This window comes from Gasterosteus aculeatus, chromosome 18 (assembly GCF_964276395.1).
Source record: "Gasterosteus aculeatus chromosome 18, fGasAcu3.hap1.1, whole genome shotgun sequence".
NCBI lineage: Eukaryota > Metazoa > Chordata > Actinopteri > Perciformes > Gasterosteidae > Gasterosteus > Gasterosteus aculeatus.
The window spans coordinates 14,865,460-14,889,618 of record NC_135706.1 but is presented as its reverse complement, the minus strand read 5'-3'; the positions used below and the strand labels follow the sequence as shown (position 1 = coordinate 14,889,618).

Here is a 24,159-nt window from a genome sequence, read left to right as displayed (position 1 = left end):
TCAGTTTGGATGTATTATTATTATTTTTAGCCAAAACCCTCATTTATTATTATTTTGAGAAGCTCCAATAAGAAGAACCGTTCCAGGTGGGAGTCCCCCATTAAAAACCTCTTCGTCGTAAAAAAAAAAAAAAAAACCCGCGCGCGCGCCCCGGAGGGTTCCGGAGGGCGCGCGCCGCTGACGCTCCGAAGAGCGCACAGGTGCTGCGCGTCGCGTGCGCGCTCCCCCGCCCCCCGCCCCCCCCCCCCCTCCCCGCTCATTCGCCGGCCCGCCAGTAGCCCGGATGTAGCGCACACGGGAGCGCACAGTGGCTCGCGGATGATAACATGGCGCTCGCAGACACATAACGGCGCCCACTCGGATCATAACATCCACCGCAGCGGAGCCACAGCGAGCGGCGGGACATGTGAGCTCTTCGACACCCCCCCCCCCCCACACCCCTCCCTCCCTCGTCCCTTCCTTCCCCTCTTCTCCCCTCCTCCCCCCCCCGGGACGAGCAGGTAGGTGCCGGGCTTTTTTTTTTATCCGAGACAGAAAACGCGCTTTGTTTGCCGATGCGATGGACGGAGAATGTGGCCGCTGTTTCTTCTTGCATGGGGGGGGCTGTGAAGGGGAAATCTTTATCCATTTATTTTATTTCTGCATTTCGTCTGCGGGTTTTCACGGCTCACGCTGAAACAGCAGTGTCATTCGGGGAGGAGGAGGGGGGGGGGGGGGGGTGATGAGGGGGGGCAGGTTTGCTGCTTACGATGCATCCGTGCAGGAATAAATCAGTCATTTTCTAGTGCATGGGGTTGTCACGGCTGTCAGATCTCTGCGTGCGTCGACCGCTGTCCACGGTGGGGGAACCGGGGGGAGGGGGGGGTGAGGATGGGGGATGGGGGGTGAGGATGGGGCATGCATGTTGCAAATTGCATCGTGCAGGCCCGGTTCTGTGAAATGCATGTCATTGTTTCTCATACGGGGAGGGTGTGTGGTGGATAGTTGTAGTGGAAGGGGGGGGGGGGGGGGGGGGGCTCACTGTGTGTGCTGAGTTCGCTCTAAGTGGACTTCTGGCTCCCTTCTATTTCCTTACCTTTTTATTGCAGCCCTCCTCCTCCTCCTCGTGGACCCGTACTGATGGTGCCAGTTTGTTATTTGCGGTGCCTCTGTGTCTTTTTGCTGTTGTTGGGTTGACGGAGCCCGGGGGGCTCAGGCCCATGTAGGCCAGGTAGGAGCAGGAGCAGATGGCTTGTTTTCAAGTCCTGCGGATTAGAACGTGTAGACGAAAATTAAAAGTGGTGGCTGCAGGCGCTCTGAGCCGGGGTCCCCCCCCCCCCGATAAGCTCCTAATCGCCCAAACGGCAAAACTCTATTAATAGTGGTAATAAAACCCAGCGCAAACCCTCCTCCGGCCCGCGTCGGCCCCCAGAACGCGGGTCACACACGTGCGCATCGCCCCATCTCATCCATTATACTCAGCTAGTGGTCTAAACGGACCTTAAGAGGCGTCGCCTCCCTGCCGCCCTTTGACCCCTGTTCTCACGCCCACAGTCTTTGTGGTAACTTTTCTTATGTGTCTCCCAAGCAGAGAATAACGCGGACCCACACAACACACAACACCCCCTTCACAAACCAAAATAGACATTATACAACTGGTTTGGCCGGCTGTGCGGTGCTTCTTGTGTCTGTACACCCATCAACATATATACACTATATATTATGTATATTATATATCCATGATGGAGGCGTTGGGCCGCCCCAAACCGGCTGCATGTCACGCGACACCAGGAGACCCTCTTTGTTGGTCCCCCGGAGGTGACGGCTGGTGTGTTGTTTTGGAGATCGGAGGAAAGTTCGCTCCGTTATCCGTGACGTATTCACACCCTGATCGAAGCGCGATCGAAGCGCGATCGAAGCGCGATCGGAGCGCGATCGGAGCGTGTCTTCAGCCTGCAGTTCTGATAATGACCTTTTTGAAGTTATCACCTCGTTCTCTTCATATTCTGCTTCTCGCCGTCTTCCCTCTCTCTCGCGTCGACACACTCGAACGTCCCTCCCCAGTTTGCGAGAACATCGTACGTTAAGAGGGTTTGAAGAAGTGTGCAGCTCCCTCGGCCTTCTGTCCTGCCCCCCCCCCCCGCCCCCCCCCTCCATCCACCGCTGTGTTAAACAGTGTTTGAGGAACGAGTGTCTGTAAGTGGAGCGTCCGGTTCTGTCCTCCATTCAACCAAGAGGCTCGCCGGCGGTCGATCCCACTAATCAGGCAGCAGAGCGAGGCAGCGGGTGGAGAAGAGGAGGAAGACGAGGATGGGGGGGGGGGGGGGGCAGATGAAGCTGCTGCTTACATACAGATGTGTTGGGAGGGAAGAAGAAGAAGAAGAGGAAATGGGTTAAATGGGGGAAGTGGAGAATAAAGAAGAAGAAGAAGGGGGAAGCGTAAGAGGATCAGAAGGGCCAGAGAGGAGAGTCAGCCTGTCTGTCTGCCTGTCTGTCTGCCGCAGTCTGTCTGTCGTCCTCGTTCCAGCTGCAGCCGAGCGTCATCTTCAGATGTCAGCACTTTTGTCCCAGGTTATTGCATTTCGCTGTTTCTGTCCCGACGTAGAAAAAAAAGAAAAAGCTTCCCTTGTGTTTTCCACACGACTTGACATGCCGGTGACAAAATGAGGTGTGTGTGTGAGTGTGTGTGTGTGTGTGTGAGTGTGTGTGTGTGTGTGAGAGACAGAGGGAGAGAGAGAGAGAGGAAGAGAGAGACAGGAAGAGAGTGTTTTAAAGAGTCATTTTGACAGACAAACATGAAATTAGCTTTCATACAGCTTGTAATGGATGTGCAGCATTCGTGTGAGTGTATTTTTAAAGACTGTGTATAAGAAGTGGACGTAGTCACCCGTGTGTCACCCGTGTGTCACCCGTGTGTCACCCGTGTGTTGGTGGGCAGAAGTTCTGCAGCCTAGAATTCGGGCGATTCAAACGCTATACAAATATTTGGGATGCAGTGGAGTGACGTACAGATACGTGCTAGATACCTGTCAATCACAGTAAGCCCGCCCTAAAGCACGGCTCTATTTAAACCTAAACGGGCCGTCACTTATCTATTTATAAACGTGTAACTAGCGATCAAGGCTGTAAACTCCAAATCAAAATGTTTACTGGGGGGAATAAATGAAATGAGAAGAAGACGTTCTATAGACGGGCGTCTAGTTTGTGACCGTAGCAGTCGCCCCCTGCTGGTCAGTGGAGAGAACGACAGTTTGCAGACGTCCTGTAGGACGGACGGATTCCTTCCACGATGCACGTGTTGGCAGTAAACGTTACAGCTGTTGCGTCACGTCTGTAACGTACACCGGGGAGGAAATAATGAGGCTTTACAAACCGGCGAGTATCTGCACCACACATCGAGTATCTGACATTTAGCCGGCCAAATTAAAACGCTGCCGTTCACGGAGCGCAAACGCTGTGCTGACTGTCTTTGGGCTGTGTAGCACACACACACACACACACACACACACACACACACACACACACACACACAGAAAGAGTTAACCTAGATACTCCTGAATTAGCAGAGACTCAGTCCGCCGTAACCTACATCCTCCACGGTTTCCTCCGTCTAACTCGTGTGTGTGTGTGTGTCTGCGCTCGATGAGCAATGAGCCTGTTCTAATTCTTACCCAATTCCTCTCTTGTGCAAAAGGCAGAAAAAGGCCCGACCAGCTCTGTGCTGGAAGTGTGTGTGTGTGTGTGTGTGCGCGCGTTGTCGGTCATGAGGCTGAGGCATCAGAGGGCGCTGATGAAGAGGCCCAGTGAAGCTTGAATATCCAGCGATGCCCTCCGGCGACTCACTGCCGCATCTGCCTCCTTTGCTTACAGCTCCGTCACCCGCCCTCCGGACCGGAGGAGCTGCGCTATTTCTGTGCCGGCCTGGTTGTGTGCGTGCGTGCGTGCGTGTGTGCGTGCGTGCGTGTGTGTGTGTGTGTGAGCGTGCATGTGCACGGGGACGCTGCCCGGTTGCAAACGTGCCTGAGCTTGTGTCTTCCAGCATTTCCTGTTTGTGTGCGTGTGCACGTTGTGTGCCAGTAATCCTCTGTAGAGACCATTTATTTTGCAGAAATAATGTCTTTAAAAGGACAGTGGGTGTACGTGCAGCATGAATCTGGTTGCAAAGAACAAAGCTCCGACCAATCAGACGAATGTGAACCTTCAACTTTATCGATGCAAAACGAAAAAAGGACATTGACTCTCCACCGACGTGTGAAATGTGAGCGTTGGTCGAGTCAACCGCGAGAAGGCTGGACGCAAAACGCCACAAACACACGTCCCTCTACATACGGATCACCTGCTTCAGCACGCCGTCGCTGATGTTGCAGTGAATTGTGACGCCGGCGACGTTACATCTCGTAATGTGTTCGTTCTCTCCGCTTTGTCGGTCTTCAGATCAACTCGGTGCGATTTTATGATCTTTTTGATGCTTTTACACAATCTGCTGATTAATGGACGAGGCACTTTGGGTAAATCGCTCTGCGGAGCTCGTAAATCTTTATCGCGTCACATGTGTGACGCCAGTTCACGATTTATGACCATAAATAATGTCTCATTTGAGACGAAGGAGTCGACAGGTTAATGATGTCATCCAGTAACGCTGGGTCACTCTGCTTGTAGCTTGTTAGCCCAACATGCTAATGTGTGCAGCATCAACATCTATGCGTTTACATTTCTGGTCTTAGAAAGGTTAACAAAGCCGCTATGGTTGTTACTGCGTCATGATTAGCAGCGATTTAGCAATGATTCAATATCACCAACGCGCCCCAATGTAACGTTACGGTCAGATTATAAATCACCCCGTTGACCGTCGAGTGCTCGGACCCTCATTGGCCTTTCACGAGACAAATGGCGTCCTGTTTCTCAGCTAATTACAAAGTAAAGACGAGTCTCCGATTGGACGCGGACGGCTGACAATGATTTACACGAGGCGACTCGATCCAATCGATCCTCGCTCGTTGGGTTTGTCCAAAAAAAACAAAAACCAAAGACTCAATTCGGTACTCGGGATTCCTGCCGTGCGTTCCTTGTCTCCGCAGACGTGTTTGACTGCACAACTGTGGCTGTTGTCTGAGCGCTTGTGTCCTGGGAGGGGATCCTGATGGGGATCTCCTGTTGACCCGATTCGACCCAAATTCAGCAGCTTGGAAACTTCACCATCGCACAGATGAGCTTTTCTGACATGTGACGTCGAGCCAGCGACCCGAACGCAACATCAGGCATAAAAACAGCCTCCTCCCCCCCGTCTCCCCCTTACGTCGTCACCTCGATGTGTGTGTGTGTGTGTGTGTGCGTGTGCGTGCATGCTGTGTTTATTTACTGTCATTCCTGCACTCAGGGAGCACATATGCAGCCTCTTCATGACTAAATGCTCACATGAGCAGTCGAACCTGACACACACGCACGCACACGCACACATGCACACACACACGCACACACGCACACACGCACACACGCACACGCGCACAGAGCACACAGATGCGCCGGCTGAGTGGATTAAAGGGTTCGTCCAATGACACAGCTGTGCTCTCTTCGATGCCCGGGCGTAAGAGGGACACTGATGTGTGTGTGTGTGTGTGTGTGTGTGTGTACATAAATACACATCTACGCGTGTAGCGCGACGCTCATCGCGCGTTTACCCCGTTTGCAGTCCGATCGTATTTAAAAAGCGGGGACGTGCAGGCGGGCGGGCGTGCTGGTGCGTTTGGGAACCCGCTGATTCGCGGCGTGGTTGCGTGCAGCGTTCCAATGGGCGCTAAATGTGGTTTGTTGTGCGCCGGGCTTGTCGAGCTCGTTTTCCCCTCTTGAACGGAGCTGCAGCGGCCTCGCAGGCTTTTGGGTCGTGCAGCGTTCGCACAGCCAGAGTATCTCTAATTAAGCCACGAGTTTCTTTACCCCCCCTTCCTCCCCCTTCCTCCCTCGTGTGCTTAAGATACAAAAGACAAGTCCGTAAATCCGCCAAGAGATGCAGGAGGAGGAGGAGGAGGAGGAAGACGCACGCTGCTGAAATATAAATGGGCTGCACATCTCTGTTTGTTGTGAGTTTTGCTGCAACAAAGCAAACAAAAAGTCCCCCCCACCCCCCCCCACTAATGGCAACAGTTAATCCCGGATTTCTAATTGGTTAACAAAGGCATCGTGTAATTCTAAAGTGATCATCCTCAAGTCCACGCGGGCAGATTAGTCGTCTCGTCGCTGGCACGCGGCGGTCGGCGGTGCAAAAATAGCACGACCTCCTTCACGTAGAAACTAGGTCCCTCCACCTCTTTCCGCCCCGCAAGCAGCAGCCGCCTCGTCTCCTTTGCGACGGCGAAACAAGCCAACGGAGAAGCGGCGTCCCTCCCGATCGCGCGGCTGCTTTATGAAGTACTCGGCTTTGTCTCCTCTCGCCGTCGTCCGTCATCCTTCCAGCTAAGCCTCTTCGTTTTCCTCCTCGGACGGCTGGGCACTCGCCGCCCTGTAATTTATCCACCGGCAGCAATGTGTGTCCGTGTGTGTGTGTGTGTGTGTTTGCACTGAGAAATAGGAAACGTTGTGTTTAAAGGGTGATGATTGCTGCGGCCCTCGTGGTTCACATCAGACAAGGTAATGATGGCTGCTACTTTCTCAGCTGGCTCCAGTCAATCCCCCTTAAGTGTGAGTGTGTGTGTGTGTGTGTGTGTGTGTGTGTGAGTGTGTGTGTGTGCGCGCCCCAGTAGTAGCGAGCTGATCTAAGGGCTGTTAACATGCAGTAATTCGGGGTTTTGCTAAATGTCCTTACGAGCAACACGAGTTCTGAATGATTTTTTTATTTTTTTTTCCTCCTGCTGAATAAAATAAAATAAAGTGTCACTCTGATTCCATCTGCTGAATCCGTCTTTAATGCTTCTGGGAACTGAAGTATTTTGACTTGTATCCTGTAACTCCACAAGCTGCTGGAGCGGTTTGTACTTTGCTGCTCGCTTGTAGATGCACCTCCTGAGAGGAAATAAAGACGATTCACTGCCGTGTCATTTGACATCAGGGGCACATTTATACCAACAAAACACACGTTTTCATAATCTCTCCCATAGGCGATGGTTTGACATCGATGCAGATGTTTGTTGCTGCTGAGTCGGGGCTTCCCTGTTAGTCTGCACTGAGTTACTGTTATTATTTTTGGAAATGACTCCTCGTCGATGCTTTTGGCCACTGACTTTCTTCTCTCGAGGTCCATGTTTCTCTTTGGCTCCTTTAAGTATTCGCTTGCACCAGATTCCACAGTTTGATTTCTACACAGTATGTTTGTGTGTAACCAAGATATTTCCACACCTGCATTCTGAATATTTCCAGTGCGCCGAGGACTCACCTCGCAGATCCACGAGTCTGATATTGTTATATTGAACAACAGGTAGAGCCTGCAGGGGACGTCAAGCCTCCTTCACCAACTGCTCTGAACAAAACTTCCACCCGGGCAGTTATTTTGACACTCACCAATGTTTTCTTACTCTGTAATTTCTTCTAGGAAGAGAATCCACCCGAGAGCACATAGTACACTTTGCACAGCGTGTAGAGTCTCCACAATCAGTCAGCAAGTCTCGCTAAATATCTTAAAAGGTGAGACGATGAGTCAGTTTTACAAAGTTTTACACCTGGACTGGAAGTGATCACGTGACACAACCCATCTTTGCATAATGTTTCTTATCCAACTATCTAACATTCTGGGAAACACATGACGCGGTGGTAGCCACCTGTCAATCACAGCGTAGCCCCGCCCCTGAGCGTAGCCTCCTTCAGGATTTCGGCACAGTCTGCACAGCCACAGTTGTCCCTCCGTCCTGCACATCGCTGCGCTCTCATTGGGACAGAAGGAGCTTCCTTCAGGTGATGCGGCTCCGCAGGTGTGAGACAAGCGGCGCGGAGGAGGAGGCAGTGGGACCTAAGCGTCATTCACAGGGGATGGAGGAGGAGCAGGAGGAGGAGGAGGAGGAGCGGCACGTGATTGGTCCACGGAGTGCAGTGGCGGTCGGATGAATGTTTTATAAGGATCTGCTGTTTGTAGGTTAGACTTATCTCTGCTGTGCCATGTGTGGGCTGGAGATGTGAGTCACACCGGGCCGCGTGCTGGACACGACCAAACAGTATCGTGTTTTTACAACGCAATTAACCAGCAGCGCAACGTAACGCTGAAAGCATTTCATTTATGAGACCGGAGGTCGAACGGCAAGCTGCCCGATTTGTTTTCGTAGGTTGCATTTGTCTTGTGATGTGGAGCCGACACAGATGTTTGCACAGATGAGCCTTTCTGCTGGAATATATTCTTTATTGTTATTTTATATTTCTGCTAAGCAGAAGAAGTGTAACCCTGCACAAGAAGATTTCCTGATTCCCTCTCTTGATTGCATTATTATTCTAATTAGCTTCATCTCCTCTTTGCTAATGTTCTCCATCGGTCCAAAAATACACCGTTGACCTTTTTGCTCTTTAAAATGTGTATTTCATTAATATTTTGATCGTCATACTAGAAGATTCCGGAAGCCTCGGTGTGAACTGGATAGACTCGGGGGACGCACCATCCGTCAGAGCTGATGTCTTTTTCTCGGTGTCCTTGGTTGAAACGTGAGCGATTGATGCGCTTGCCGGAGGCGCGTCGCCCGGCTCGTAAACAGCCGGCGTTGCCGCAGGTAACGCGGCGCCGCAGCCCGGCTCGTAAACCGCCCCCACGTCGCGTGATCTCACCGTTAAAAGGTATATTAAGGTCATCCCCACGTCTTGGTGCGCCGCGGCCACTGCCGAGGACGAGGGCGGGGCCGCGGCGCACAGGCCGCATTTGTTCCGCCCGCTTCCCTTCGCCTACATCTTTTACATCTCAGGCCTTTACCATTTCCCCGTAACACCGGGGGGCTTCTTGCCAAGCTATCAATAATGAACGGTTAGGCGGGGGGTTTAACGCGGCGGTGCAGATGATGGGGCGGGGCGGAGGAGGCTTTCACAGAACAGAGTGCTTTTAGCCGGTAACACCAGCGGCAGGAAGAGTTCTTAAGGTCAGACGGCCGCGGGTCACTTCTCAACCATCAACCAGCGCAGAGGACTAATGAAAAATGAATGATTGGCACTTTTTAACCCAAAAAGGAACAAATAATATAAACCCAGCAAGCTTGTATTTTGTAATCGAAAGTTATTTTTTAAACTCTTTAACTTGTGTTTCAGTATGTCGCCCGCTTAATGTTGAATTAGAGACGTTTAATCTGAATATACGGGTCGAATGTTTGGCACGACACAGAAATAAGACGAATGAATGAATAGAAGAACCGATAATGCTCATTTAATCGATCATTTAATGCACATTAAACATTAAATGCGTTAAACGCGCATTTTCTCTCTTTGTCGCCGCTGAGGCGCTGCTGTGCAGAATGGACACGTGACTTTATCTGCTACGGCGTGCAGACTGAGGCGGCGGCGGCGGCGTGCTGGGTGTGAACTACTAGCAACCACAAGGAGGTGGCGGGGAGAAGCAACCTACTAAGCAGAAGACCGGGTCAGGGGTCACTGGCGGAAAAAGGTCGGTCGGCCATTTATAAAAAATATAGCCGGCGCTGATCTCCCGGCGAACTGCTCATCCGTCACGCTGCCACGCGAGGAGGCCGATCATCGGCGGGCCGGTCCTCCCGCGCCGACGGCGAAAGAAGCGGCGACTCCCAAGCGGGTCCGTCTGTCTTCCCGTTCGCCGCGCCCGAGAACACTTTGCAGGAGACGAGCATTCATCCCCTAAACAAGCAGCCGTCTCGTGACAGCTGCGGCGCAGTCGGCCATTAGCCCGGCGGAGGGCGGGCGTTGTTAACGAGCGGGGCACTTAGCGCCGCCACATCAGCCTCGAACCGCCGTGAGTCTAGTTTTTCCTCCTTCCCCATTTAGTCTGCAGCTGAGCACTTATATTACTTTACAGGACCCCCCCGCGCGGGGGGGCTTGAGTATTTATACCCAGGAGTCGCTGGAGGGGCGTGACCGACGTGTTCGAACCATCCAACACATTCTCTCCCTCGCCGTGATGCCGAAGCGTGAGGCGATCGAAGCCTTGTGAGATTTTGGACGCTGCAAATATCTTTTGGTCACAAGGATCAGACGTCTGTGTAGAAGGATGTCAGAGGAAGTAGTTCTCAGTAAAAGGTATAAAAGCACAGACCCCCGTCACAGATTATAACTCCTGTAGACTTTTAGCTTTTAATATTTCATGCAATAAGAGCTTTGGGTGAAACAAAGCGATGGAGCAGCTGCGAAAAAGCTTCACTGCACAATACGCACCTTGAATTCTTGTGACTGCAGCATTTTGTGTTCCATTAAAGAAAAAGGGTGTCATCTATGTTATGTGTTAATGTTCTTTAGTGTCTCTTCGTCACCTCGGCCTTTTTATATCTACAGACAAACCAAACACTCTCAAAGAGAACCGTAGTTTTCCCTCTTGGAAGGGCCTTTTCATGTTTTGGGGAGTTTTTCCTGTGCCGATGTGAGGGTTTCGGGACAGAGGACGTCGTATGTGTACAGACTGTAAAGCCCTCTGAGGCTAATTTGTAATTTGCGATTTTGGGCTCTACAAAATAAAATGAATTGAAGTTCTTCTGCATGTGAACCAACGTTCATTTGTTTGCAATCTGCAACCTCACCACTAGATGCTGCCAAAAACAAGCAGCAAAAACCAGCTAGTTAAACGCTTATGATATAACGGCACGCGGCCTGACTAACGCTGCTAAACCATCACAGCACTCACTGTGATTGGCTGCATCCGTCTCTAAATGTTTTATGTTAAACTGCTTCATTCTACTAGGCGGACGTGTCGTCTCTAGAACGCACACCCTCCCTGGGTGACAGCCTGGTGCCGCTTGTGTGTCTTTCTGTGTGTGCGTCGGCCCTCTGGCACAGTGCGCGCGCGTCCCCGGCTGCCACCGCCAAATGTCCCCTCGGCGTCGGGCAAGCGTCCAGACTCCGTCACGGGCCGCTGACTGGAGCGGCTGTTTCTTTCTCCTTCCTCCCGTCTTATGTCCTCCGTCACACTATCTGTGTCCCTCCGTGTGAAAGAGGCAGCGGCGGGGCGCCCGGCTGATATCCGCACATGCTGGCGTCAGGGACAGTTTTTAGTGTGTGTGTGTGTGTGTGTGTGTGTGTGTGGGTCGTGGGAACACAGAGGACACTTACGCGCTCTGTTGTTTTTGCGCTGACAGACCAACGAGCGGGAAGGAGCACAGTGGAGGTCGGACGGAGCTGGTGGAACCCGGTTAGACCAACAATGGAAGGGAAATGGGACTAGTCCCGGCTTAAGCCGTCTGGCCGGCCTGCTGGCGTAGGCACTCCTTTTGTGCCGCGTGCATCTGGCATTGGGAGTCATCAGAGCGCGCGGCCCGGGCCAGTCACGCCCGCGGCGGCAGCGGGCTAGCGGCGGTAGCGGAAGCAGCTCGCCGGGGGGCGCGGGGGTCTTAAATGTGACCCGGTTTGTCGTTTCGATAGCGCTCCTCCGGGGGGAATCGCTGCCTCGTCTTTGACTGAAGGCGAATTAAAGGTGCATGATGGATTGTGAGCAAAGTGCACCACCCGATTGACCCGGACCGCCCACAGCAGCTGTGATTGGTTCTTCTGCCAGGTGAGAGGCGGCGATTTAACGAGTGAACGCGCAAAGTCGAAATGAGCGTTTAGATGAGGCGCTTTCGCCGGCGGAGTGACGCCGTGATTTAACTTCACGACCGCCGCAGGTCTTTAAACATGACGCGAATGAGTTTACAACCCGGCGTGCCGTAAACTCTCTGCGGAGGATGAGAAAGCCCCTCATCAGCTGGAGTTGTTTACCACTCTGCAGATTCATCCACGGGGGGGGGGGGGGAGGTGAGATGCATGTCTGTGTAAACAGCTTTTTGAGTCAATTAAATCATCTGAAGGAACAAGCTGGTCTGCAGAGAACAAGTGAATGCAAATGGGACAGAATTTAACGGCACACGCAACAGAACGCGCTATTGATGAGGAGCACGTTTAGGCTCTTTCTTCTGTCACTCAAGTCGTATGGAGCTGCATGCAGGGACGAACGGTTTCGATTTAGTGATTCATTGACCTTTTCATTAAATTAAGGGTTCCTCCTTCAAACGAAGCAGAGAGCTACGCCTCTCCCTAAATGCGTTACTCAAAGGGAACCTGTGTCCTATTCACGCTGCTTTTTAAATTATGTATGAAATGTATTTGCATGTTTGTGTGCGAGCGAGTGCTCTGCATCTCGACACCCAACTCACGCCTTTCAAATTACAATCCAAAGGATGCAAAATTGCGTTTTTTGGAAAACACACGAAGGCGTCGTGCTGCTGCAGAGCGTTTGCATGAACCAGGACCCAAAAATAGACCCGGTACATTTACACCAAAAAAAACCCAGTCCCACGGTTTTGCTGTGGCGTGAGGCAGGTTTCCAGTGAGAGAGAGTGTGTGTGTGTGTGTGTGTGTGTGTGTGTGTTGAGGTGTGCACAAGGGGAGATGCCTGTGGAGGCTCAGATGGCGACAGATGGTTTGAAGACAAATCAGCCTGGGAGTCAGGATCTTTGCCCCGGGGCTAGAAGGCGCTTTAAGTATGTTTTGTGTCAATGCATTAGTCTGTTTGTACAGTGTGTGTGTCTGTGTGTGTGTGTGTGTGCTCCTACAAATGCTTTGCACATGTGTGTGTGTGTGTGTTTATGTCCATGCACGCCTTAGCATCTCTGTTTTTGTGTGTGCAGCATTTCTAAACGTGGACTTTGTGTGCACGGACATGTTATGTAACGCTTGAGATGCTTTGACCTGTTCTGGCATTATTCATGTGGCAGAACAATATGCGTTTGTAGTCGGCGTCACTCCGCTTGTAGCGCAAACTCACATGTGCACTCGCAGCGGAGTGACGGCGCGAGTCCACCAGCGCTCTCGTGTGCACCGCACAGCCACGAAAGTTCGCCGCCGTAAATTACAGATCAAGAGGAGGATCAAGTTCCTCCGGCCTCCGGGGGGGGGGGGGCGTGGGGGGCTCCCCGGAGGCCGCAGGGCGTCGTTGAAGCTGCTTGAGGCTCTGCGGGGGTTTAAGTTCGTGCATCTCCGGCTGCTGTCTCTCTGCACGCACGGCGAGCAGTGGGGAGCCGGCCTGCAGACGGCTGGAGACCCGCCGGCCTCTTTTAATCTCGTTTCTCCCATAAGAAGCACCGTCGGGGTCAGAGGTCCCCACCTTCGCTGTGGCTGCTTACAGAGGGCGAACGATGGCACTTTTAACAACAAGTTAACGTCTAAGTCTACCACGTCCGTTACCTGCTTCTCGGGGTGAAGTTGCATTACGGGATGTGTTTTTTATTTAACAGCTGATGATTCAGCGCTGAGGCCGCGATCGGATCCGGCCCAGTCACCGCGTGTTTCCGCAGATGACAAACGTTGCAGTCGATGTTTACAAAACATTGGAGCTTCGCCTTTTTCCCCAGCGGGGAGGAGAACATCCGCGATGTTTCGGGAATGTCGTTTTCTAATCAGCGGAAGGTCCCTGCGTCCCAGCGGTTCGGCGCGCGGGACAACGGGAACGGCGTCGGAAGCCTTCGGGTCGATTCGGAGAGGTTGAGTTGGACGGATCGGCCAACGGAGGAGAAGGGTTGAAATCCAAGCCGAGGATTGTGGAGCTTCTGCCTCGGTCGGCTGTGCGAGGTCCACACCTGTGGAGCACCAGCAGAAGGACCGAGCGAGCGTGTCTGACCTACATTTCTGTGAGACTGAAAGAGAAAGGATTCTAGTCACGAGGAATTCACCAAGTAGTCAATTTCACTGTGTACCTTTTCAAGAGAAAAGCTAAACTCAATGTCCGTGATATCAGTAATCCTCTAATCATCTCGTCGTAATAGTTTCTATCTCTGTGACACGTCTTTGATCCGGTTTTGATCTTTCCGAGGGCGACAGTGTGCTGCTTTGTGTAATAATCTCTAATCCCTCCGTGACTCTTCACGTCGTTGCTGCTCCCCTTTCCTGTTCTTCTCTGCGCGTTTTAGTTCTCTGGCTGCCTGTTTTCATCTTCCGCCTCCACCCACCCATCCACCCCCCCGCCCCTTCTCTCCCTGCCATCGATCCCTCCATCTTTCCTGCTTGAGGCCACGGATCAGGTCCGTCTGGCTCTCCTGTGGGGCCGCAAAGGGAAACGATTGAGACGTTTCCATGATTCCAATTTTTACCTTTTTATCTGTTTGAAGTTATATTTCGTTTCAGTCTTTGGGGGCTTTCGTTTCATCTGCAGGAGGTAGCAGCAAGTCAAAAGACGTTACTTCATTCACACTTTTTGTTTGTTTTGTTGTAGAGCTTGATCACCGGCTATTTAACACGTATGCTACATGTGGAGCTAATGGCTAACTGCTCGGTCACTCACGCGTTGCAGTTCATCCGCTCCTCCCCGTTCTGGAGAAATCCCCTGCATACCTTGTTTCTGTGACTTGCAGCGCTACAGGTTAGCAGAAGGCTAATCCAGCAAGATTAGATTAGATTTTCTCCCCATCACTCGTACCTTTCCACTGAGCTGGAAGCTGGAGTGGCGGTTTCTCGCCTGAGACGCGTGCGACGGGGATTCTGCCTCCAAACGACACGGCGAGATGACGTTTCCCAATTTTGTAGCTGCAGCGCTTTCACCCGAGGTGATTCGTGCTTTGCCTCCAGTCTCTCCTTTGTTGGGGCCTATAAAACCCCCCCGCCTGCTCGCGTTCACCTGCCTCTTTCTCCGCCGTTAAACCTGCAATGACAGCCACCGGGAAGGAAACACGTCCGCCTCTCCGGGCCGGCCGCAAGCGGCTCTTTTTAATGTGTCCACTTGTTTATCTTGTGCACACACGTGTAACTAAACAAGGGAAATGTTCGGCGTGGAGCAGCAGAGGGTATCTGGACGGGTAGGGGTGGGTGGGGGGGGGGGGTGGATGACTTTTGTTTGTCTCTGAGGACAATGCCCCCCCTAAGGGAACGGCACAATGAACTCCATTCACTCCGCTCCACCAACGGCACCATGACGCCTCCTCCCTGCGTCCGCCCAAATCGCCGCAGTGGGCTTTCAAACTGGTGGTCGAGCTCAAACCCAGCGACTCGCTTCGGTGTTCCGCTTTTCTCTCGCTTCGCTTCCGCTTCTTTACCGATGTTTACGCCACGTATTCTTTTCTAAATCCCATCAGCTGCATTCCTCGTGTGCACACATAGGTGCGTGATGCGCGCCTTGGTGTCACATGGTATTTTTAGAGGCAGCGTGCACGTGATGCGAACCATATTAATAACACGCTTGTCTGCATCCACTCGACCTGATGTCCTGCCTCACCTTCCGTACGCAGTTAGATACCAGATGCATTCAAGGCTTCAAAATAGCACTCGGCCCGCTGCGCTTTTCCTCCCCGTGCTCATGGCATAAAACTCAAATCTGACACCTGTCTTGTGTGCTTTCGCCAGGTGGTCCAGGGTTTTCCAGCATGTTTGGGAAGAAGAAGAAGCGGCTGGAGATCTCAGCCCCGTCAAACTTTGAGCACCGCGTCCACACGGGCTTCGACCCGCGGGAGCAGAAGTTCACCGGGCTGCCGCAGCAATGGCAGAGCCTGCTGGCGGACACCGCCAATCGCCCTAAGCCCATGGTGGACCCCTCCTACATCACCCCCATCCAGCTGGCGCCGATGAAGGTAGAGTGCGACGGCACAGAGGGCGTCCAGCCCGAACAACCGGGGTCTAACTCGCTTGCACTTTCTGTGACTGTTGCTCTTCATCCTTCTGCCCCCCCCAGTCCCCCCCCCCCCCCCCCCCCGCCCTCCTGTGCTCCTCTCACTTTTCTATCTTCGCCTTCTGGTTCCATGTGTGTATATATAAACATACATTCTGCTTCGATGGCGCATACCGCCGCTCTACACGTCACGCGTGTCTTGTGAGGGACGTTGAGAGCGTCCTCCGGTGCCATCTGGACACTTCACACTGTTCAAGTAGCCCGAGTGTTCAGATTTCTACTCTGATGCTATTTGGCTTCCAGCTTTTGGTTGCAATTTTTGGCTTAAGTGGCTTTTTTAGAGAAGCGAAACAAGAAGTAGCCAAACAAAGTTAAACAGTCAACTGAAACAGTCATTTTTGTTCCAGCTGTAATTCCTGCACAGCATTTTACTGCTAGTGAAGCTTTATACATCATAGTAAAGAATATGCACGGAGGTCAGATTCAGATTCAATGTGCATTCTGCCATAAATTACACGTACATTGATTAACTTGCTCGAAGCAGCTTTAATCCATTAGATAATGTCACAACTGGTCCGTCTTGTCTCCCCATGTGACTGTGATTGCGTGTCCCCCCCCCCCCCCCCCTTTGTCTCTGAACCTTCTGAGTGTCTCCTCTGATGTGTTGTTGTTCATTGGTTCTTCTTAACACATCGCACCGACACATTTGATGCACTGATTATAGACGTCGCAGGACCAGCATCCCTCTGCACCTCGTCTGACGTGCCGCAGGTTGTTCCAGGGGCACCGCTTAGTATCTCCCACTGCGCTGTCGGTGGTCCCGTCTTTTAGTCCACCGTGGCGATTGAAACACGCCACTTTTTTAGCTTGATGTGTAAAGTTGACGTCAAAGCGCTGCGGCACGAATCTGAAACAGTACGACCGTAAAGCATCAATCAAAGTTGTGCTTTAGTCCCCGAGGAACCACTTACAGGCCCCGCTGAGCCCATCAGACATCCACACCGGTCCTGTAAGAGAGAACAGCAATATGCCACAGGAGATATCTCTGAAGAGGGGGAAACAAGACAGTAATTCTCTTGCTCTCTTCACAGATATCTCCCAAGAAAGTCCGGTCATCCGAAACGCCGTTGCCCAAAGTACGACTTCCTCTTCCCTTCTGTTTTAAACCCCACCCCACTTCTTTTTTTTTTCTCCCCTCCTCGCCGTGTCGGCGGCAGCGAGGACGAGATGCCGCAGGGCCTCGTCTCCACTCCGCCTTTTGTTCCGTTTCGCATGAGCCTCCCCACCCCCCCTCCCCCCCAGACATGACGAGAGCCACCGTAGCGGCACGCTCCCCTCGGTCCGCCCGTCCCCCCCCCGTCGCCGTGGAGCATCTGAGGATGATGGTAATCACGGCGATGACGACGGGGACGATGACGGGTGCTGCGATGTGAAGCGCATGTTGCCATGACAGCTGATTCGGGTCAGAAATGGTTTGCATGTGTTCCGAACCAGAGCAGCTCTCCTCTCCCCCTTTCTGCTGTCCTCCCCCCTCCTCCCGCTCACTCTCCTCCCCCGTCATACGCCCATAACTGACACATGGAAATAACTAATAGTTTAGGAGATGGATGATAATACATTTGATTTATTTCCTCCACATCAAAGTTCTTTCTACGGAGTGACAGTTTTCATATGTCAATTTGTCAATGAAATTGTTATCTTCAAATGCAGGTAAGACCCCCAGTATGGATTTAAGAAAATAATACTTATAAATAATAATACTTTAGGTCTCTGAACTGGATTATAATCACTATTTAGTTGCTTTCTCTGTCACATATGTGTGTGTGTGTGTGTGTGTGTGTGTCTGTGCGGGACCCTGACACCCAAGGTGGGCGGGGTTATTTATAGTGTCTCACCGATGGCCCGATATCCCCTTGCCCCCCCTCCCCAGCCTCCCCTCCCTCCCCCCCGGTTGCCCTGACACTTGATTGACACGAGGCTTCCTCTGGAGTCTGCAGACTCCTCCAGCTCGTGTGTGTGCGTCCGTGCACACACCAGGTGAGCGTGGATGAAGTCTGTCCCACGTGTGCGTGCGTGCGTGTGCGTGCGCGTGGAGTGTGCACCCCCCCCGTCCCCCGCCCCCCCCCCCCCCCCCGGCCCGTGCGCTCATCGTTTATTCACGAGGCTCGCGGCCTCGTTGTCAGACTGCTCATCTCGGCTGAGCATTAGTGTTGCTTAAAGCCTCGGCTCCCCCCCACCCCCCTCCTCACCCACCCCCCTCCTCCCCCCCAGCAGCCCTCAGCATGGTAATCCAGACGTGTAGGCCAACACCAAAACCCCCAACAGCGCTGCCATGTTTAAAACATGGCGCTCGTAAAGCTCCTTCAGGCTGACGAGTTGAGGTGCTGCGTGAGTGTGTGTGTGTGTGTGTGTGTGTGTGTGTGCGCGTGATTTGTTTGTGATCACGGGTTGTTGTGTGACACCAGGGCAAATGTGTTGCATCAATTAGCAGCGGCGGGGGCGGAGCCGCGTCTATTATTAATAACCGCCTCATGTTACACCTTGACTTCGACAACCTCAAATTACCGAGTCCCACGTAGGCGAGGAGGTAAAGAGCGTGAGAGCAAAGACGTGTAGCGGCAGCAGATTCTTCCGTCGGTGGTCTTTTGGATTTTGGGTCGTGGTCCATTGGAAGCGTTTAGAGAAGCCCGGTAACGGCCGCGACGTGAGGAGGAGCTCCAGAAAGAAGCAGTGAATCAATAAGGTCATTGTAACAATGGGGTTCTTTAGCAGTGAAGTCGATTTCCTTCACACAAGGTCAGGGCGAGAGTGGACAAATGACTCCGAAGCCTGTGTGAGGATTCACAGGTGAACCCACCGTCCTCCTTAATGCCGCAGCAGCTGCAGAGGAGCGATGAAGCTGGAGGTAATCACGGGAATCATTAAGGCTCATTATGTTCTGAAGGTGGATATTCATCTTAAATAGCTCCCTCAAATAACAAGTTCTTCTCCTGGATGAAGATCAACCCCCCCACACACACACACTTGAATTATATGCCATTTGACACTTACGGTTGGGCTGCGTAATAATATCCATCTCAGTCTGGCGCCACGCGAGCGGGAAGTTAACGTGATGCTGGTGTGACGCCCTGCAGGTCATCCACAGGTTCTCCTCCGGCCAATCAGATCAGAGGAGACGCATGAAGGCAGCCGGGACAAATTCACAGAGGCATTCAGATGAAATCTCCAAAGTAGAGAGATGTGGACGTGGTAGAAAGGGAGATTTTGGTGCGCGGCTGTGGAAGTGACCTGTCATTCACAATGAAGCCCCGCCCCCCCCAAATGAACCGCTGTTTACTAAATCGACACCGCGCTGAATTTAAGCAAACTAAAAATGCGAGATTGAGAACATGAACTCATGGTCACAATGATTTCTGGGGTAATAAATCTGTCGGTCAGTAGAAAGAATGCAAGCTTAAGGCCCTTTTGAAGGCTTCGTTTTTCAGAACCCGAGGGACGATGGCGTTGATAAAGTCAGGCTGCTGCAGGAAGGGAACCACGTGGCCGGTGCAGGTCCATGCAAAGGTGAAATCCTCCCCTGGATGGACACACGGACACATAAACATGTGATGGAGCTGTGGATTCCAGGACTTATTACGCAATAAATATGCACTGCTTCCCTCCCGCCTGCCTTCTCTTCTACCGTTTCTTTTTCCAAATGGCTGCCGACGTCCTCTGAGAGGACATGCCGAGGCTGCATGCATGCGGCTTCGCTTCCGTGCGCTGTAGGAAGTGTAGGTGGAGAGAGATATTTTGGGTAGCTGAACATCTCAGCGCTGCCAGGCCCACTATAGCGGCGCACAAAAGACCTCCTTACGTCACGCTGGAGGAGGAAGTAGTGCGGCCGGCGCGGCGAGGAGCTTCGCCAGCAGGCCGGGATTTGAAACTCTGTGGTTTTGGAGTTTTTGGAATAACGTTTCACGGTTGCAACCAAACAATTGCTGTCAGATATCATGAAGGTCTGTCTCTTTGCACAAGTGGCTTGAATGATGCAGAGTCTTCAGTCGGGGTCAGGCGAGGTCGCCGAGGTGTCTCTGTCTTACCTTCCCCAGTAAAAGGCACGTGACAATGGGCGTGACACGCCGCGCTGCTTTTAAATGTCAGCCCGTCCCCCCTCACTCCCCCTCACTCCCCCTCAGCTTTTTGGCAAGTTGTCGGAGGGGGAAACTCGATCGGCGGCTGAAGGGTCGCTGCCGCGGCGCCGAGGGCCGGGCTTCCAGTCAAGCGGCGCGGCCGGTCGCAGCTGCTGCCGTTTCGCCTGGGGGGGGTGTACTCATGATGGCGGGGGGGCAAGGAGCGGCGGAGACCGGAGCGAGCAGCAGGGAGCCGGGGAGGCCGAAGCGGACGCAGCCGCCGGTGGGAGCGGCGAGGCCGGAGGAGGCGTTCGAGAGCCGGCCGCAGACGCCTCCCGATCGCTCGGCGGCGGGGCGCGTCGGACCGTCTTCTGCTCGAACCGGGACCCGCACGCCGGTATGCTGGCCGTGCACTTGTGCGTGTGTGTGTGCGCGTTTTGTGTGTCTCTCCGCGCCAACAACTCGGTATGAGACACATCAGACCAAACGGCGGCGGTGCAGGTGAGCAGCTGCTCAGAGGTCGCATGTCTGCGTTTCTATTTCCGTTGCATTCTCTGCGTTGCATTCTCTGCGAGTTACGGCGTCTGGAGAAGGCCGGAGTCATTTTGCCGTGCGCGTTCACATGGAGACGCGGCGTTTCTCGGGAATGCAAAGTCGCGTCCTGGTCGAAATCGCAGGAAGTGAACTACACGAGTGACAATGAAGACTCAGGTCCAGAACCTCTAACATGGGACCTTTTTTTATTGGCTGTCATTCAAACTGCTTTCCCCGTTTTGTTTCAATTTATTTTGATAGAACATGAAACAAGACGCACACGCACAGACCGTGTTGACTGCGGCATTCGTTCTTCTCCTTAATGGACAGAACAGAAAGTCGGACGCTTTGATCGAGCGTCTAATTTCCGGTTTGATGTGGTTTTTACTGGGCATGTATTACGCTTCATTTGGCATCAATTTTGGGGGATTAAATTGGTCGACGCAGAAATAGACGGTGAGGAGAAGGACTCCTGATTGGTGCTTGGCGGCGGCGGCCCGTGCATGCGTGCGGCCTTCGTCTCCAGACAAGAGACAGCATCTGTCTGAAGTGGACGCCCGTGGATTTAGGCCTCTCCCCCGGTCCTTCCTGCGCTCCGCTCCTCCTCCTCCTCCTTGCCTCCTCGCTCCTGTCTCCGCTCGCGGAGGCACGCGGAGCCGCAGTCGGCGGGGGGGGGGGACTTTGGCCCCCCTGCGGAGGCGCGTTGACAACGAGCGTCATCCTTTGGGTCTTTTCCTTCGTTCTCCGCGTCCGGTGATGCTTTCCACCCGAGCTGATCTCAGGACTGGACCTGCAGTATCCTCGTGTGGGCAGATAGAAAACTGCAAGCTCACAGCTCGGGGCTTTTGTTTGCTTGTTTGCTTGTTTGTTTGTTTTTAATCGTAGGTCCAATCCGAGAGTTCTGTCAAACTGCTGAGTGTTCGCCGGCGTTTTGAGCACCTTTTGTGAACATTCCCTGCGTGTGCGCATTTCTAATGGAGACTTTGCTTAAAGGACTTACCCATGATTCATAGCAAAGCGATGCTAAAGACGCGGCTTTATTGGTCTAACATTTCACATCACTGTTGAGTGAGAGATTCTCGCGAGAGCTCTCGCACTCAACCATCTAGCAGATGACGTCAGTGGGGTCAAGGGTCAAGGATTGCCTCCCCCCTCTCGTGGAAGGATATTGAATGACAATTTAGATTTATCCATCAGCATTTCAAGCCAGATTACTGGGCCCCATTTCTATGATTTCATAAGCTTCTGCTTGGCTATTTTTAGAATGTTTTGTGTATTTGTTACCAGACCAGAAAACACACATATTTATATGGACAATTTAATGAAGTTCATATTTTCAAATTCATCGCATGCTAAAAGTAATGAATCATTAGTTTGGTTCAAACTGTTACTTATTCCCCGGATTGAACACTTGATTACTGAAGCTGTCTTTGCTTCGTCATCTCGTGGACGATATCGGTTCTCACTGCGTGTTTTCATCTCCTCCGTACATCAACCTCAAGTGACGGACTGAGACGTCCGCGGCCGCCTGCTACGACGACGCTAACGTGCTAATGTTTAGCAGGTGAAATGTTAACCGGGCTCTCCGCTCCAATCAGGAGCAGAAAGTGAGCTGCGGATGAGTCGCGATGAAGAGGCCGACGGGGGCTCAGATCAACGAGCGCCGCTGTGTAATTAATCCAAAGCGGGCAGCTGTCGGTTTATCTTGACAAGAAGATAACTGAGGGGACACCTGATCGCTCCCCTCGTCTTCTTCCTGCTGCTCTCCTCCTTCACGTAGGAAAGTTTCCTCGACGGTGACGAACTCACTTGGAAACCCGCTCGATTGATCGCTAACTGCAGTTTGTTCGTCCAATTTGTCATATTTCTGCTAGCTGTGTTTTTGATTCAACCTAAATCTGCGAGTGCTTCGATGGAGAATGAAGCAGACGAAGAAGAAGAAGGGTGTCTGGGCTCTGCGGCCGCTAACAAGCTCGCGGTCGGGGATTTGGTCAGATTTTATCTTTCTATCTCATCATGCTTCTGCACACTAATCCATTTTGCTGGAAATCATCCTCCCGGTTCCTCGGGTTTTGCGCGCCCTGTGTGCCTCACTGCCCCACCCAGCTGAGGTCAAAGGTGACTGGGTCACACTGGTCTGAGCCGCCGTGGGGGTTGGAGTCCTCCCGTGGTTTCTCCCAGCGAAGCGCCTCCAGCACACGATGCATCCAGCCGCATTATTCCCAGATGTTCTGTTTGACGCAGAGGCTCCTACTTCTTCTCATCCCTTTAATGAAGAGACAGAAGCATCGCTGCTAAGATGCTAAGATAATCCGCTTTGGTCATTTGGTGTCTCAAGATGGTTTCAGTGTCTCCTCACGTGGAGACGGAGGTCATCAACTACTGTAACTAACGGGCAGAAGGACGGCCCGAGGAAACGGGTCAGCTCACAGACAATTAATCATGGCAAGGCTCCACAATGCGCTCCTTCAATGATCCCGTTCATGTTGGCCGAGACCTCGTCTGCAGTTCGGCCAATAACATGTCAGGAAATGAGCCAAAGTGCTCCGTGAAATCCTGCAGGTGGGCCGACCCCGACGGATCCGAGGTCACGTTCCACCGCGTTACGAGGTCAGGATTAGTCGTGGTAATCAATAACAGAGATATGCGCCTCCGGGGGAATCGTATTAGCGGACGCTTCACTCCGCTTTGTCCCCCTTTTTAATCAGTAAAAATGAACATCCGCGTGGTTTTTAATGCTACGGTTGTTTGATCCACATGATGTGAAGTGCTGAGGGAGACCAGCAGAGGGCAGCAGAACACAGCACACGGCTTATTCTACCTAAAGCTGTTTGAACCGGCTTCATGATGATCCTTCTTACTACACTGCTCAGATAATCTGCTTTAATTGGTGTTTAACAGCTGTATGCGATGTGTATCCATCCACAGCTGAAAATAGTCCCCAACACATGAACCATTTGCTCATGTTTGAGGTTTTCTTTTTCGTACAGCAGAGTAGTAATACAATGCTGACATTTATGATAATAATGACGATAATGAATATATTTAAAATACGTGTACAGCAAGACATTCCAGCTTCGTTCTCTTACCGCTTCTCTCCACCAGAGAGCGCTAGAAGATCAGATGAGCCCTCGTTCTCAGCGCTCACCTCAATCCTGCGAGATGAACTATTTAAACGTTGTGTTTTTGCGGTGAGCTCGCCGCCTCGTGAATGATGGACGTCTCATCTCAAACTCAAAGCACAGCTTCCCTCTTTGTTCACGCACACGCGGGGGACGTGAGGCAGTCGCTGATTAATCACGTCGGTCACGTTCGGGCCTCTTCGAGAGGCTCCTCGTGTCACCTCTCTCCGACGCGCTGAATCACCGATGCAAAAGGACGCTGCACTTCAGGAGCCGGCGTAGTAGTAAAGGAGTGCGTGTCCGTGTGTGTGCGTCCTCTGCAGTGTGAGTCGTGACAGAAAGAGAGGGTTTTTTTTTTTTTTACACATAAAGGGGAGAGAGGGAAAAAAAAAATCCTCATTTCTATCTGGTCGTGTTCTGGCGGAGCTGAGAGTTGAGAGTGGGCGCGTTGAGTGGGCGATGTTCTGCAGTGTGTTTGTGTGTGCGTGTGTGTGTGTGTGTGTGTGTGTGTGAGTGTGGGGGTGTGGTAGGTGATGAGCTTTCAAGCGTGACTAAAGACTCACAACTGGGAGGAGTTACACATCTGCCTCTGATGTCGTGCTCGTGTGTATCCCTCAGTCAGGTTGTGTGTCTTTTGTGTGTGTGTGTGTGTGTGTCTTTAGATTATGCAGAAGCAGATGAACACACTCAGAATATTCGCATGTTG

The 24,159-nt window shown here is 52.3% G+C and overlaps 1 protein-coding gene across 9 annotated transcripts in view; it reads left to right on the top strand.

The window, feature by feature from the left end:
- Positions 1-271: 271 nt before the first annotated feature.
- The window catches only part of pak5 (p21 protein (Cdc42/Rac)-activated kinase 5), a 36,706-nt gene continuing 12,818 nt past the window's right edge, over positions 272-24,159 (top strand). The window contains exons 1-3 of one of the 9 annotated variants that reach the window (XM_040160162.2): positions 272-406; positions 15,424-15,647; positions 16,777-16,821. In XM_040160162.2, the coding sequence (XP_040016096.2) occupies positions 319-406; positions 15,424-15,647; positions 16,777-16,821 (357 nt within the window). In that variant the 5' untranslated portion in view covers positions 272-318. The other 8 variants (XM_078093584.1, XM_078093580.1, XM_078093583.1 and 5 more) reach the window with 8 other exon arrangements.